General features: G+C 46.8%; 1 protein-coding gene across 3 annotated transcripts in view; it reads left to right on the forward strand.

Moving 5' to 3' along the window:
- Rap1gap2 (RAP1 GTPase activating protein 2) overlaps nt 1-6,559 on the forward strand; it is a 183,708-nt gene extending 177,149 nt beyond the window's left edge. For all 3 annotated transcript variants that reach the window (XM_028759252.1, XM_028759253.1, XM_028759250.1), the window contains 3 exons: nt 1,115-1,191; nt 1,641-1,679; nt 2,492-6,559. In XM_028759252.1, the coding sequence (XP_028615085.1) occupies nt 1,115-1,191; nt 1,641-1,649 (86 nt within the window). In that variant the 3' untranslated portion in view covers nt 1,650-1,679; nt 2,492-6,559. The remainder of the gene's footprint in view (nt 1-1,114; nt 1,192-1,640; nt 1,680-2,491) is intronic.
- Nucleotides 6,560-15,686: the final 9,127 nt, after the last annotated feature.

Here is a 15,686-nt window from a genome sequence, read left to right on the forward strand (position 1 = left end):
GAGAGAGGGGGGGGGGGACATGGTAAACTTTGCCAACATTACCAACTGAAACACAGTTTGAAAATAATGGCAAAATTTTTAGTATATTTTACTGTGAATCCTCTGTCTATAAGACTCTCATAGGACAGTTTCAGTGATACTTAACTCTGGTTTGTGTAGCCAGTACAAGGCTGCAGATGACAGTCAAATCTGGTTGCCATGTGGGTGTTGATGGATATTATTGCCTACATTGACATTTTGCATTAGAAAGACAGCATTTGTTTGTCGGTGACACAAACAGCCTCTTTGCTGAATTTGGTAGTAGTTTCCCAACACTGGGGAGCAGGTGGTCCCCACGCTGGTCTTCACAGTGTAGCGGCGGTGGGCACAACCTGTTGTCAAGTTAGTTCATTTATTACTACTTTCCATTAGTTTCTTTCTTTTTTTTATTAAAAAAAGATTTATTTATTACATATACCGTGTTCTGCCTACACGTATGTCTGCACACCAGAAGAGGGCACTGGATTTTATTACAGATGGTTATGAGCCATCATGTGGTTGCTGGGAGTTAAACTCAGGACCTCTGGAAGAGCAGCCAGTGCTCTTAACCTCTGAGACATCTTGCCAGCCCTTCCATTAGTTTCTTAAATCTAGAGAACAAAACCATAAGCCAAGCCCAGATTTGTGACATTGCCACCTTCAGTAGTCTTAATACTTTTATTGAGCTTGATCTCAAGCCACCAGCATTACATCCCTGAGCTTGGTGTTGAGCAGAGATGCATAGCCTACCATCTTAACCAATTTCTGATAAAAGGATGCAGCAGATGTAACGGCACAGATTAAAGCAAAACACCATAATATAACGAGGAAGTGACAAATTTTGAATATCCGTTATCTTCCTTGAATATTGCTTGTTTACTTATGAGCTTCCATAATTTAATTTTGAAAATATTTAAGGTGACCTGTGTTTAATAAGTAGGGTACAACATTTCTCAGAGTCTGAGTACTGTTTCTGACAGGTGGGTACCTGTTAGCGGGCATGCTTTGGGGAGAGGTTGAGGCCTTCTTTCCCTATTCAGTGTTCTGACTTTGCTAGAACAACCCCTCAAGCTCCATATCCTTTTTCTCTTCTTAGATGCCAAAAGCAGAAACTCCCCGAGGTCAAACCTGAAATTCCGCTTTGATAAACTCAGCCATGCTAGCTCCAGTGCGGTAAGGATGATGTGGGCATCTAAGGAAGGGCCCCGCAGAGCCCTACACCCCACATTCCAGCTCTCCCCCTCCTAGCCAGACTTTTTCCAGTGAGAGAGAGAGAGAGAGAGAGAGAGAGAGGGAGAGAGAGAGAGAGAGGAGAGAGCACCTAGAGAGTGCTCATGGGGATCCCTTGAAACAGTCAGAGATTCATGCTCTGCCAGATCTTGGGGTGATGGTTTCTGTCCTTACTTGGTACAGACATCAGGGTAGGAGCTCTCCAGCCACCTTTGCCACTCCTCCTACAGTAGAGCCTCATTCTTGCACACAGCCATCCCCAGAGTGAGATGTTGTCCCCTGGGAGCCCAAGTCCCTTCCTGAACTCTGATTGCCAAGAGTCAAGTGCACAGAAGCTGCAGGTGGAGGCTACTGTCTGGTTTTTGAAAAATTCTTGTGTATGTCTTACACAGGGTCACTAATGTGAAAGTGAAGACCTTCCCTTGTCCAAGGTGAGTGTCCTACTGTGGCCATGATAGGGGAATATTCCCTTAAGGTCAGAGTGTCTATGGCTTTATGGCCTGAGAATAGCCAGAGATAGTCAGCTGAGGAACATGGAGGACTACTGTTGATGGACATCTCCAGGCCTTCGTGGGGAAGGAGAGGCTGAGAACAGTGGCTGGGAAGGGTTGTCCAGAGGCATTGTGGTAGATTCCCAGGCCGGATGGAGCTGATTAGGGGAAGTAGCCTAAGAGTTCACTTCCTTACCGGGAGGGAGGAATTCCTCAGTTTACCCCTCCCTTTCATGCAGGCAGCATCTCTCCTTGTGTTTTTGGCCAAGGCCCAGGCTGGTATCTGTCTTCCCCCTATGACACGAGATGCTCCTACCCAAGCATTGTTATGAGGGACAACCCCAGGGTGGTCTCTGCTCCTGGCATGATACACCAGTGAACTCCTGATAGTGAGGTCACCCGAGACCCATTGGCCTGCATCTACTCAGTGAGGTCCCCTGGAGTATGAGTGAGTTGGGACCAAGACGAAGGGTACAGTTAAGCCCACTTTATGTTAAACCCATATATGAGAAAACAGAAGAGAAAATGGGAGTGTGATGTTGCCTCCTCCACCTATGAGGGACTGTGGATGCTTCTGTTGCACAATGCTTACCCACGGCTTCTGGGGCTGAGTCCAGGCCCCTTGTATTTGGCAGCCTCCTTGTCCTGAGTGTAGCCACGGGCAAGCGGGTTTTCCACTCTGACTCCAGCATGTTTTTAATCTCTCTTTTACCCAATGCTTGTTCTTCATCTCCCCTTCCTTATCTTCTCAGGGAAGTGTGGATTCTGGCCTACAGAAGGCTCCTAATTCCAGCAGTTTGGGGGTGCCATCCACTACTCTGACCGTTTAGGCCTGCTGTCTCACTGGCCACCTGCTCAGCAGGCCAGCTGTCTGTTCCACATCCTGACCTGGCCATGACCTTGCCGGATCCTTCTCCAGACCCGAAAGCTCCAGCCTGTACTTCTGACCTCCTGATGTGACCGGCTATCTGAGTCAACTAGCATCTTGTTTTACATGTAGGAAAAGATCTGGGCAAGGGGGACTCTGAGTTCTCAGGGGGCTCAGCAAGAAGCTAGGGAGCTCGACTGCCCTAGAGACAGAGGGGGTTGTGTGGTGAGGAGCAGAGGTAACTGCAGAATGGTGGGTGGGTACTCTCTGTCTTGGGTCCCAGTGCAGTGCCTTCCTGGACAAGGCAGAAGGGCTGCTTTTCCAGGAATACCCCAGCACACATCCTCCAGGTTGAATCTCACTGCATTTCTGACACATCTGCCAGGCCTAGGGAGCTCTGTCCCTGCTGCCGGCATCCCCTCAGGAGGCTCAGGGGTCAGAAGCTCCAAGTCAGAGACAGGTGTTCCAGGACTCGGCTGCATGCTCCCTTGACTGTAGTCTCAAGGTTTTTCCTTTCTAAGTCTACACAAGCTGCTGCTCTGGTTGGAGAAGCCCTGGTAGTGGGTGGCCAGGAGTGTGGAGTCCAGGGTGAGCACAAGGCCGGTGCAGGAGCCTCTGGGTGAGAAGGCTCATTAGGGGTTCAGGTCTCCACTTTTGTGAGAATTTGGAAAAGACATAGTTTAAGCCATCTCTTAGGTGAGAGAGAGGGGAGAGATGTAGTGGAGGGCGACTTAGCAAGTTCTGGACAGTCTAGTGTGTGGTGGTTGAATTTAGTGTTGGAAACAAAACAGTGTTCTTCCACCTCTGTATTCCTGTCATCTGTGAGGGGACCAGTACTGCCCAGGGACTGCTTCTAGGCTCAGTCCCCCAGTCTTCTTCCTTCCATTGTCAACTGCAGGTTTCTAGGCCATTGTCCCATCTTCAGGGCCCCTGGAAGCCCAGACTCCACGAGCCCACACTTTAAGCCACAGGCCATCTGTACGCCTTGCCATGGCCACCTTCTCTGGGTGAGCCGGCTCATCCTGAGGAGCTGTCTTTGGCTCCTCAGCCTTCGAGGTTTGCAGGGGTGTTCTGCTGTCGGGTGTGGAGTAGAGCATCCACCAGGCTAAACACTGGCTCTACACAGCAGGCACTTGTAGATCCACCCCATTAAGTACACATAGGTCTGTGGCACAGGGCTGCTCAGTTCTGGGCTCCTGTTTCAGTGAGCAGATGACAAGATTTCCAACCAAGTGCTTTGTCTGCATAGGCTCCTATTCCCAAGCCAAAGTACAGAAGGGTGGGACAGCCTTTGGGCTGGTATTGTAACTGTGTTCCCACTGCCTTTGTCATCCGAGCACAATTTTGATCCTTCACCCTCCAACCCCCCCCATGCACTTATGTGCAGCCAGGGGAGGGGGAGCTCTCCACTCTCCCCTCACTCCACTAGAGAAACCTGCTTACATGAAATACTAGTCTGGTAAGATTTGTTCTAGTTAGAAGGTCAACAGAGTATCTGTTTATCTTTTATTAAAAGCCAGCGTAGTGGCACCCGGGGCTGGAAGGAGGCGGGTGGATTCTGGCAGTTTTCTGCTGGCAGGTTTCTGCTTGAACTTGAAAGGTCAAACTGTGTTTTCTTTGAAACTATTACAGGACTCTGGCTCCCTTCTCTGTGTTGGACAGTTTTACCCTCTTGGTGGTTGTGCTATCTTGCATTATGGTCTGGGACTCTCAGGGGCTTCCAGGTTGTCCCATTCTGTCTGGAAACCTTATAAGCTTTGGCTACTCTGCCTACAGGCGTTACCTCTGGGCCAGTGAACGGGATGGGTGACTGTATACAGAGGAGCTGAGAGGCCCTGGCTGTGGTCTTCACCCTTGGTTTGCTGCTGAGATTCTCTGGGCAAGATATGAGATGCCCCTGCCCTCTGCTTCTGCCTCTCTATCTAGCTTCCAGAGTAGGTACCGCCAGCCCAGCTTAAATTCTTTGCCTAACAGGAGCAGAATAATGGCAGGGCCCAGCCTCTTCTCAGCCCTCTGGGTTGGAGACTGTTCCTCCCACACTCTGATGCACTCTTTCCTTTCATGGCTGTACCAAGTCTTAGGGCTCCGAGTCTTGCTGAGACCCCTTCGTGTGACTTGGGCTTCTGTAGATGATGTTTCTGTTTGGATTTGGGGGGACATTTCCACTGTTACCTCCTCAAGGGGTTTTCCTGGTCACAACTCTGGAAACTATGTTTTGCAGGTGTTAGTAGGCGTCCAGATGCCCCCAGCTCTGTTGATACAAACCATGTGAGAAAGCTCCAGATGGGAGGCCTTAGCCAGAGTCTGTCCGATTATGAATGTCAAATGGTGATTCTTGGAAAACATTTGGGTTTGGAGGGCACCATTTGATACTCAGTCCTTCTGGCTCCCATTTGCATCTCGTCAGACCCTTTCATCCTCCAGAGGAACTGAAGGAACTTGCCTGAGGCCACACAGCCACCTAGTGGCAAAGCTGTCACTAGGCCCACAACAACCTTGGGTTTTCCTGCACACCAACTCTGCTTACTGTGGGTGCAGCAAGCAGTTGCATTTCCTGGAGCCTGGGTTTTGAGGAAGCCTGGGAGCTGGGGTCTCTGCACTGGCAGGGAGGTGCTGGGGCTGGAGGGTATTGATAGGGCTTCAGTCTCTGCTGTTTTCCAGCATGAGAAGTCTTGGTCAGTGAGGACCCAGGGGCTTGGGTGAAGGAAATGGACGGGCAGGGATTGCAATCAAGTGCTTCTTTGGGTTTTCAGTGACTGGGGCAAAGTTACCCAGACACAAATTTATTAGCTACCCTTGACTTCTTTGCTCTAAATCAGGACAAAAAGTGATAAAATGAATTGATTCTCTGGTCTGTCTTTTCTTCCTCCCTCTCTCTATCCTCCCTTCCTCTTTTTTTTTTTTTTGTGGTGCTGGGAACGTCCCCATGCTGAGTGAGTGCCCTGCCACTGAGTCTAGGCCCAGGCCTCTCCAGTTTTTAAAATGGAGATAGGTAATAAAAGCCCAGATCAGGTGACTAGGCAGGGCACAGCCAGTGTCATTTTCTTTCCTTTGACCCTTTAAGGTGCCAACTCAAACATTACCTTTTGTCCTTTGTTTCTCAGTCTGCAAAGACAGCCGTGTTGTGGATGTGTGTGTGTGTGGGTGTTACCTGGGGTTCAGATAGAGCGTATGGCTTCTGGGCCAGCAGCAACCAGGTTAGTTAGCCATGCTCTGGACCCCCAGGCTACCTCCTCAGCCTCTAGTTATCCCTCAATCAAAGAAAGGCAAGGACAGGTGGGTACAGTGAACAAGGCTGATCCTGCCGCCCGCTGGGTAGAGGGCTTCTGAGGCATCTTACCTAGCTCTCCTGTCTGTTTCACCACAGGCTGCTTGCCCACACCAATCCTTTGCAGCTGGACTGTGTCTTCTTTTGGGAGAAAGAAGACAACCTCCAGAGCCAAGGGCGGTCTGTAGTGAGCAGCAGCTGGGGCAGTGGCTTTGGCCTGGGCCTTACCATCCCCAGCAGACAGTGTGCTTGGCTGTAAGACTGGAATTAGTTGCCATTGTCTTTGGTTCTGTGACATTTCCACTTGAAAGGGTGAAATTCCCCTTCCTATTCCTTAGTGTCTATGGTCTATGCCAGCTTGTGATGTCCCCACCTGATCTCCAGCTCCCAGGGTGCCGATGTCGCCATGTGAAGAGACGCCCATGTGGTAGAACCTAAGAAGTGTAGTTTGGAAGTGACCCCTGTGACGATGATTTTTCTTTGCTTCCTCTCAGTGAGGGGAGTGATTTGTAGACTCTGATGCCTATGTGATGTAAATAGTGTACATCTAATTTATTGCTATGGTAGCACATTGTATTTGTTAATGTATAAAACAAATTCTAAAAGGTTGAAAATGTATATTTTGTTGCTTAAATGTGTCTTTGCAGAAATTGACAATAAATAACATATTTTGTGTCCATTAGAGTTCACATTTCTTGGAGTGGGGCACTACTGGACGTCAGCAGGGTCTTCCACTGGAGAATGACTATCAGCTTGAACCTGTTTAAAAATTTTATTAATATTAAAAACAAAAAAACCCAAAACAAACCTGGTGCTGGGGAAATCTCTGCAAGCATGTGGATCTGAGTTTGAATCTCCAGCCCACAAAAAGCCATGTCTGATTGCACATGCCTGTGACCCTAGGGGTGGGGCGGGAGAGGAGGTGGAAGCAGGCAGATACTGAGAACTTGCTTGTCAGCCGAGGGAAGATGGCAAGCTTCCCACTCAGTGAGAGATATAAGGTCCAGAGTGAGGGAGGAAGACTAATCATGTCCATGGCATGTGTGCACAGGAATGCAAATGTGTACTCACATGGGTACACCACATACACATGCAATGCATGTGTGCACGCACACACACAAAGTCAAACTAACCATAACAACAACAACCACAAAAAGGGAGTTTCTGTTTCTTTTTTTAAAAAAAAAACTCATACTATCTACTCAGGCACGGATTGATGGATCGATGGGAGTTAGCTCAAACTCCCTTTGGTGAGACCTGAATATACCATATTCTCCAGCATTCTTTATGATTCACCCATCAGTTGCTCGCCCACTCTGCTTAGCCTCTGTGGTACAGAGGAGACGAGCCTCCTGCTGCTCACTGACTTGTCTTCTTCCTAGCATTTTCTCCCCTTTGTCCATTTCAGATTCTCTGTTCAAGGAGTCTCCTGTGACTAAATGCCTTTCTTATCTTCCTCTGACTCACAGTGGGTACACTCACTCACGTGCTTTGCTTGACCTGCTGGGTGTAGATTTGAAGGCAAAAGGCAGATTTTAAGCCTCTGTCGGGGAATTTCTTTGTGATCTTGGGCAAATTATTCAACATGCCAGGATCTAGATTTTATTCTATGTGCTATTAGAAATAAAAGGCCCATGGAAAGCATGAGGATAAAAATGAATTCCTAGCCGGGCAGTGGTGGTGGCACATGCCTTTAATCCCAGAACTTGGGAGGCAGAGGCAGGCAGATTTCTGAGTTCGAGGCCACCCTGGTCTACAGAGTGAGTTCCAGGACCGTCAGGGCTATACAGAGAAACCCTGTCTTGGGGAAAAAAATTCCTAATTTGAGAAAGCACTTTGAAAAAAGAGTTTTGTTTAGTAGCAGACACTCGGTAATAATGGTAATCTCAACAGTAGCAGCTGATGTTTCCATAGGTAGCCAGTTAGCTGTAATAACACACCATGGGAAACTGCAACTGTGGAGAAGATGGGCTAAGTGTGTGACACTCAAATACATTATTGGTGACAAATAGAAATAAAGACATATAAACCTAATAAAGCTGGTAACAATTCATACATGCTAAATGATTAAGAAAGAAATACACACATCAGCGACCAAATTTTATCAGCTGGAAATGGGCCTGAAGTTTGCCTGTGGAGACAAGCATTGGAGGGGTTGTCACTTAGGAGCTATGAGGAGGTAGAGGAGCCATAGTCTGAAGCTGGGTGAATGGACGGGGTCCAGAGCACACAGGCTACATGGGGGCAGCCCGCAGAGGTTTTGAGGTATGTTCTCTCTGTCTCTCTGTCTCTCTGTCTCTCTGTCTCTCTCTGTCTCTCTCTCTCTCTCTCGCTCTCTCTCTCTCTCTCTCTCTCTCTCTCTCTCTGTGTGTGTGTGTGTGTGTGTGTGTGTGTAAATGCAGGAGCAAAAGTCTAAGCTGTCTTAGACTGATTGAAGTTATCTCTGGTTACATCAACTGCATAGGACCAACTTACCATTTTAAAAACAAGTCTTAGGGAAGAATTGATTATGATCTCAGTCTCCAAAATAGCTCATGGAGACTGGTGGTGTTTCCATTCCACTTAAGGGGTCAGAGTCACATCTTGTTTTAGGACCTGAATTGGATGGGGTGACATTAACACGAAGGCAAGTTCTAGATAAGTGGGAGTACTGGATGAACAGTGGCATAGCAGGTAACCTGTGTGTCAGTGTTATTGGCTTCCCTGTCCTGCACGGAACCCCAGGCCTGCAGTCTCCTGGGCTGGGGGCTGCAGCTCATGCTAAGCAGTGGTTGTCGGCTTCCTCTTTGGAGTTAGAGATTCTAACTGAAGTACCATCTTTCACACAAGCACCTGATGCCTCTCTGCCCCTCAGGGTTTGGTTGCTTCCTGGGTTCAACTTTTCTCCCTGGAAACAGGAAGGGGAGATGTTACTTATGAGCTGAGTCTTTTGGGAGCTGAATTCTCATGTATGTAGAAAGTGCTGTAAAAGGCATGGATGTCATTCACCTGGGCCAATATCTAGCCTCTAATACTTTTGGACCCTGCTGGTACCCTGGAATTCTGCCTGTTATTCTGACAGCAAGTTGGTGAACCTCCAGCTCAGAGGCTTAGTTCTTAGGATTCTTGAAATCTGCCCACCCCCTTCCTAAGTCAAATAGCTTGGAGCTCTTGGACATCAGAATAATGGGGTCCATTATCCTGATCACTCTACAGAGGAAGCCTTTCTGACCAGCTCTCCTTCCACTTGCTCTCTGGTGGGGTCCAGTAATAGCATCACTGTCCAGTTCTATAACTCTGCAGTTATTGTCATTGACCCTGTTTCAAACTTGTCTTAAATTTCACATTCAGTTCAAAGTTTGTCTCACCAACCCTTTGGCGGAGGTTGGCATCATGGGACAATCGTCTTGCCTTGGGTTGTTATTAAGACTCTGTCAACCTAACTTCCTTCCTGCTCCTCTGAGGCCACTTTCTGATTAGGCTTCATCTGAGTTAAAACTCAATGTAACCACAGGTAAGGCCTCCTTACCCTCAGCATCCACCCAGGGCACTTCTTCAGTCTCGATACCCAACTGAGTTCCTCTTGGTAATTTTCCACCAGAGAAAATTGCTCACCTCAACACTTGGCCACAAATTTCCACTGGTCTTTGTCATGTTTGCAGTTGAGTTCAACTTCATTTCCTTATTGCAACAGTTTTGAATAAAGTCTCCTTTGTTTGATGGATGCAATTTTTCTTTGCTTAGGGGCTGGTCTGCCCTTCCACTAATGTCCTTCTGTAGACACTGACAGGAATGATGGATTTATTAGGGGAAAGGCCTATGAGGCAGAACGGGGAGGGAGCTGGAGCAGGTTGGACAGCTGTCACTGTGATGCCTGAAGGAAAGATTGAGTGGGGCAAGGGCTGAGCAGAAGTGGCCACGGTAGCAGTGAACTTCTACAAAGGACTTCTTCAAGGCCACTGGGGAGTCCTCAGTCAAGTTACCCACTAGAAGAATCCATAGATCCCACGGGACTGTAACTGCCACTCCTCACCGAAACAGACACTGGTTAGGTGCAGCCTGTGGGAAGTCTGGCTTTAGTGTAGTTCAAATCTGAGCCTCAAGATCTGCTGGGCTGATGGCACAGGTCTAGTCTTGATTTGAAGGACTGAGAACCAGGAGGGCTGAGACCGAGAGGACTGACACATGAGTAGGCCAGCTGAGCAGAGAACTTTGTCCTTCCTCTGCTTCGTTCTTTTCAAGCCCTCCTGGATTGTAAGATTCCCATTTCCATGGTGAGAGTGATCGTTACTCAGCCTAGTAATTCAAGTGAATGGATTCTGAATGTCCCAGATAGACACCTCCAAAATTACGGTTTTCTATGCTCTCTGGGTATTCCTCAGCCCAGCCTTGTTGCCGTGTTACTAGCCATCACACAAGTCTAACGTAGCCATGCCTTCATTAAACTGTTCTTGTATTGCCTCGGGAGTGAGGTGGGGTGCTGCTGTTCTTGCTAGTTCCGATGGTTCACTTCTGCACAGCTGTTGAGATCCTGCTTGTTTCCATTCACTTCAGTGGTCCTCTGAATTTGAAGTGTGGGATGGGTGAATCACTGCTATGGTCCATTCCAGCATCCCTCTTAGTCATTTAATGGCACACTGTGTGCTCCTGTGGCAGCCACTCCTTATGGGAGCCAGAGTTAAGTTCCAGAGAGGAAATCTAAGACACATTAGTCACTTTATGGTAGTGATCTAAGAGACAGGACTTTCTGTCCCCTTTTCTCATGTGGAAATGATATCCGAAGCATCAGGCTGGGTGGAAACCTTATAGAAGACTGTTCTCAATTTCAGGCCATTGTCTTAGTGAGGTTTGCTATTGCTGCCATGAAACACCATAACCAACATGCAAGTGGGAGATGAAAGGTTTATTCTGCTTACATTTCCACATCATTGGTCTTTGACAAAGGAAGTCAGGACAGGAACTCAAGCAGAACAGGAGCGTGGAGGCAAGAGCTGAAGCTGAGGGGGTCCTGCTTATTGGCTTGATTCCCCTGGCTTGCTCATCCTGCTTTCTTATAGAACGCAGGACTACCAAACCAAAGATGGTACCACCCACCATGGATCCAACCCTCCCCCATTATCCCTGATTGAGAAAATGCCTTACAGCTGGATCTCATGGAGGCATTTCCTCAACTGAGGCTCCCTTTCTCTCTGATGGCTCTAGCTTGTGACAAGTTGATACAGAAAACCAACCAGTATAGCTATCCTCTTCCACACCCAGGACAGAGGCTGTCCCTTGCATAAGTACCACTCAGGGAAACTTTCTCTAGAATGCTGATTTAAGGTATTGGGATTGTACAACTCAATCACTCTGGGGTAAGGCCTGGGATCTGCATTTTTTGGAGTGTGTGTGCTGGGACAGGGTATCACTATGAAGCCCTGGTTGTCCTGGAGCTTGCTATGTAGACAAGGTTAGCCTTGAAGTACAGAGACCTGCCCACTTCTGCCTCCAAAGGGCTGGGATTAAAGGAGCGCACTAGTATGCCTCATAAGATGTGTAACGTTAGGTGAGCACATGGAGAATTCTGCTGTAGTCCGATGCTATGGGAACACGGATTCAGTGTACAGACTCTACTTAAAAATCTGTTTCCCATGGACTGGTCTCAGGCTCAGAAGCTTGTCCCTACCTACAGGTTAGACAGAAGCCTGTCCCAAATCTACAGGGTGGAGAGAAACCTACCCCTAACCTAGGGGGATTCTTTTCACAATTATTGCCCGGGTGGAAAAATACATATCCTATAAAACAGGATTGTGTAGGAAAAATCAAAGGAAATTACCGGAGAGAATAGAACCGTGAATGGGTCCTAAAATAGGAAGCCTGAGAAGAGTAATTTGACATGAAGACTGATGGTGGCTTGCAGGAATGACAGACATCCTGAAAATAGGAGATGCTGGGATCATGAGGAAAATAGATCAGCATCATGAGGAAATAGATGGGCAAGAACTTGGTGAGGCTGAAAGCATGGGAAATTCTATTAAAATGGAAAGCAGCTGGGCTGTCTTCTCCAAACCAAAACAGATGATCAGAGGAAAGGTCTGCTTCGGGGCCCAGGAACAAACAGCTGCTGGGGAGAGCAGATGCTCACACCCATGGGGCAAGTGTTTCCTCTGCTTCCAGGATTAGGGGCAAAATAAATGAAAGGGAGAGGCAGACCCAAGAACAAAGCTGGCGAATTGGCCCCATAATGCGAAATAATAATATGAAACAGCCCAAAGCAAGCTGCCCCTCAGTCAGCTCCATGAAAAGACAATGAGGCAGATGCTGGCCAGGCCTGTCTTGTGAATGGCACAGGCATACACAAGAAGATGGTGGGAAGTTTATGCAGGGTATCAGATGGGTTTTAATGATCTCCTTGTAAGACACTGCATACACACGTATAAGTGTGTATGTGTGTGTGTAGCCAACAGGAAATCTTATGGGCTGGCTAGATGGTTCAGAGAGTAATGCCTCTATGCCTGGTGAACCAGAGTTTGATCTCTGGGTCCCCCACCTGGTGGAAGGGGAGAACTGACTGTTACAAGTAGTCCTCTGACTACCACACATGTACACAGCAGGCACACATGCGCAGGTGCGTACATGCTCACACAGTAAATTAAAACATGTAAAAAATTAAAATACTGATCTCTAGGTTTTATAAAAATTCATTACTAATAATAAATGTGCAGAAAATGCCAGAAAAGTGGACTATAGATGTTAGTATTCTGTCTAAACTCCACCTCCACAGTTATCTGGCAACACCCAGGTATGCTCCTCCCCACAGTTATCTGGTAACAGCCAGGTAGGCATGCCCACTATAAAAGGGGCTGCTTGCCTCCTCCTCTCTCTCTTACTCTTTTACTCTCTTGCCTCTAGCTTCTCTCTGTGCCCTCGCCCTTCCCTTCCCCCTCTCTCCACATGGTCATGGCCGGCCTCTATTCCTTACCTCTCTGCTCTCCCTCCCCATCTTCTCTCTCACCTTTGCCCTCTGCCCTAAACACCGCCCCCCCTCGTGGAACTGTCTGGTCTGCTGCTATCTGTTCTAAGCTGGATGCCGAAGTCTAACAATAGGGTACAGGTAAATTCAGCTTCACCCTTCAAGCATAATAATGAATACAGTGGGAAAGGATGTTTGTGTGTATGTGTGTGTGTGTGTTGTATGTATGTGTGTGTTTATGTGTGTTGTGTGTATATATGTGTATGTTGTGTGTGTTGTGTATGTGTGCATGTGTTGTGTGTGCATGTATCTGTGTGTATGTGTGTATTTTTATGTGCATGTGTGTGTTATATGTGTGTGTATGCATGTGTATGTGTATTTATGTGTATATTTGTGAGAGTATGTGCATATGTGTGTATGTGTGCATTTGTGTGTATGTGTGAATATGTATGTATATGTTGTATGTGTGTGAATGTGCATGTGTGTATGAGTGTGTATTTGTGTATATGTGTGTATGTGTGTTATTGTTATTAAGACTTCAATTTGAGGATGACGTTATTAACAGCTAGTATTTAGTAGAATGGTTTTGTGACAAGGGTCAAAACTAGCTCAAACTAATTTAAGTCCTCAAAGGGGCATTTATTAACAAGATGGAGGTGTCTCTCTGCATTCAGAGGACAGAAGTGACATCTCTCTTGTCCAGTTCTTGCTTCTGCTTTCAGTTTTTCTCTGTTCTTTTGTTTGAGTTCAGTTGTTGGTTTTATTAAGGTGGGTTTGTGGCAGCTGGAAAGCTTCTTCAGACAAAGTATATATGTAATTGTCTTTCAGCGTCATCTAGTCCTGAGCCTAGCTCCAGCAGCCTCAGTGCTAAATCCTCTCTTAACTGTCTAGATGGTGAAAATGGGTTCAGATCCATTGGCTGTGTTCTTTTTTTTTTGGGGGGGGGTTTGCTAATTCCTTAAATTCAATGAAATTTTCTTTTTTCTTTTATTTTTTTTCTTGGATATTTTATTTATTTACATTTCAGATGTCATCCCCTTTCCGAATTCCCCTCCCCAGAAACCCCCTATCCCATTCCCCCTCTTCCTTTTCAATTTTATACCATTTAAATTACATGCATGTATTAATGTCTAGGTTGAGGAACCAGCAATACAATAGATGCAAATAGCCAAGGAACAAGCAATACAATAAACACAAATAGTCAAAGAACAAGCAAGGCAATAAACAAAGTTCCACTAACAAGAACACTCACATGATGTTTCTAAGGGCTTATGAGGAAGACCTAAATATCTGAGCCAACTTCCCTGACTTAGCCCAAAGTCATTTTCATGTCTGAAGCCTACTTCCTTGTTCTAGCCTAAGGTTTAGATTCCTGACTGAAATTACTTTTTTGTTCTAGCCTAATGTCAGATTCCTGCCTGAAGCCCACTCCCTTGTCCTTGGCCAGTGTTGTATTTCTGCATTGGCTGTGTTCTAAGCCAGGTACAAGTGAGGGCCTGCAGAAGGGTCTTTTCCCTGTCTGCTTGTGCTACTTGGATAAACTTTTAGGGGCTTCTGTGGCAGGTTCCTGTAGCACTCTCTGCATCTTGAGGGCTGGCTCCTACCACAGGGTACCTTCTTCAGGACCAGGTTCTGGCCATGCACACATCCCTTCCAGTGCAAAGCTCAAGAAGTGCACAGTGGTGAGCAGCCCTCTCTGACCCTTGGCTTGTTCTCTAACCCCCTTCTTGTCTTCACATCCTCAGCGGTTTCTAGTAAATTCTGCTGGTGTAAATCCATGGGGATTTACCCTCCAGGAACAAAGCCAGGCAGAGTTGGATCAGTCCTTGGGTGGAACAGTTCTTCTAGGGAAATCTCTTTTACTCTAGGGGTAGTGGCTGTATTGCCACTTCTGACAGTCCTTAAAGTTCATAGTTAATAATTTTTTTTGTATTAAACCTTCACCCCTCAAGTTGCTATGGACGTTTTCTCTTGTAATGGGGCCTAGACTGGCAGACCAGCTTTCTTAGCGTCTCTCTGAAGATGTCTTTTTGGCCGAGGGAGCTGGCTCAGTGGGTAAAATGATTGCTGTTAAAATACGGGTACCTGAGTTAGGATCCTCAGCAGCATCATGAATAGCCAAGCGTGGCCCTGCCAGTCTATAACACCAGCACCAGGTGACAGAGAGGTCTGAAACCAGCTTAGCCAAAGTGCCATACCAAGGTTTAGTGAGAGACCCCATCTCAAAAAGGGAAAGACCAATAGAGAAAGACGACCTTCACATATACAGGCATTGGTGAACGAATCTGCACACATGCATGCTCACTCACACGCCCCCCGCCCCTCACAGAGTTTTTGTTAACTCACAGTCCACAGTTCCCATGTTTAAGAGAACCGTGCAGGCAGTACTTGGCAGAGTTTGGTTGGCCCAGGAATACTGGGTGATCATTTCTCACTGCATCAATTGTCCCCAGACAATGGTTAGGACACAGAGTAGCCACAAATCACCCAACAAATGACAAGGGTGGCTAAAGAATCATTGTGAACACATTTCTAATTGGAGTCTGTGGATTTTTTTTGCTTCTTAATTATAGAGCATTAGTTAGAACCTGAATTATGTTGATAACTTAAAAATATCCGGATGTTTAGTGAGTAGAAACATCACTAAAGCTGTTGAAATAATATTGAAATTGTAAAGTCTCAATTTAGATTTCTATTGTGATGAAACACAATGACCAAAATGCAAGTCGGAGAGGAAAGGGTTTATTTGGCTTACACTTCCATATTCTTGTTCATAATCAAAGGAAGTCAGGACAGGAACTCAAGCAGGGCAGGAACCTGGAGGCAGGAGCTGATGCAGGCTGTGGAGCAGTGCTGCTCACTGGCTTGTTCCTTATGGCT

Source organism: Grammomys surdaster, unplaced genomic scaffold, assembly GCF_004785775.1.
Source record: "Grammomys surdaster isolate TR1022 unplaced genomic scaffold, NIH_TR_1.0 126278, whole genome shotgun sequence".
NCBI classification, from domain to species: Eukaryota; Metazoa; Chordata; class Mammalia; order Rodentia; family Muridae; genus Grammomys; species Grammomys surdaster.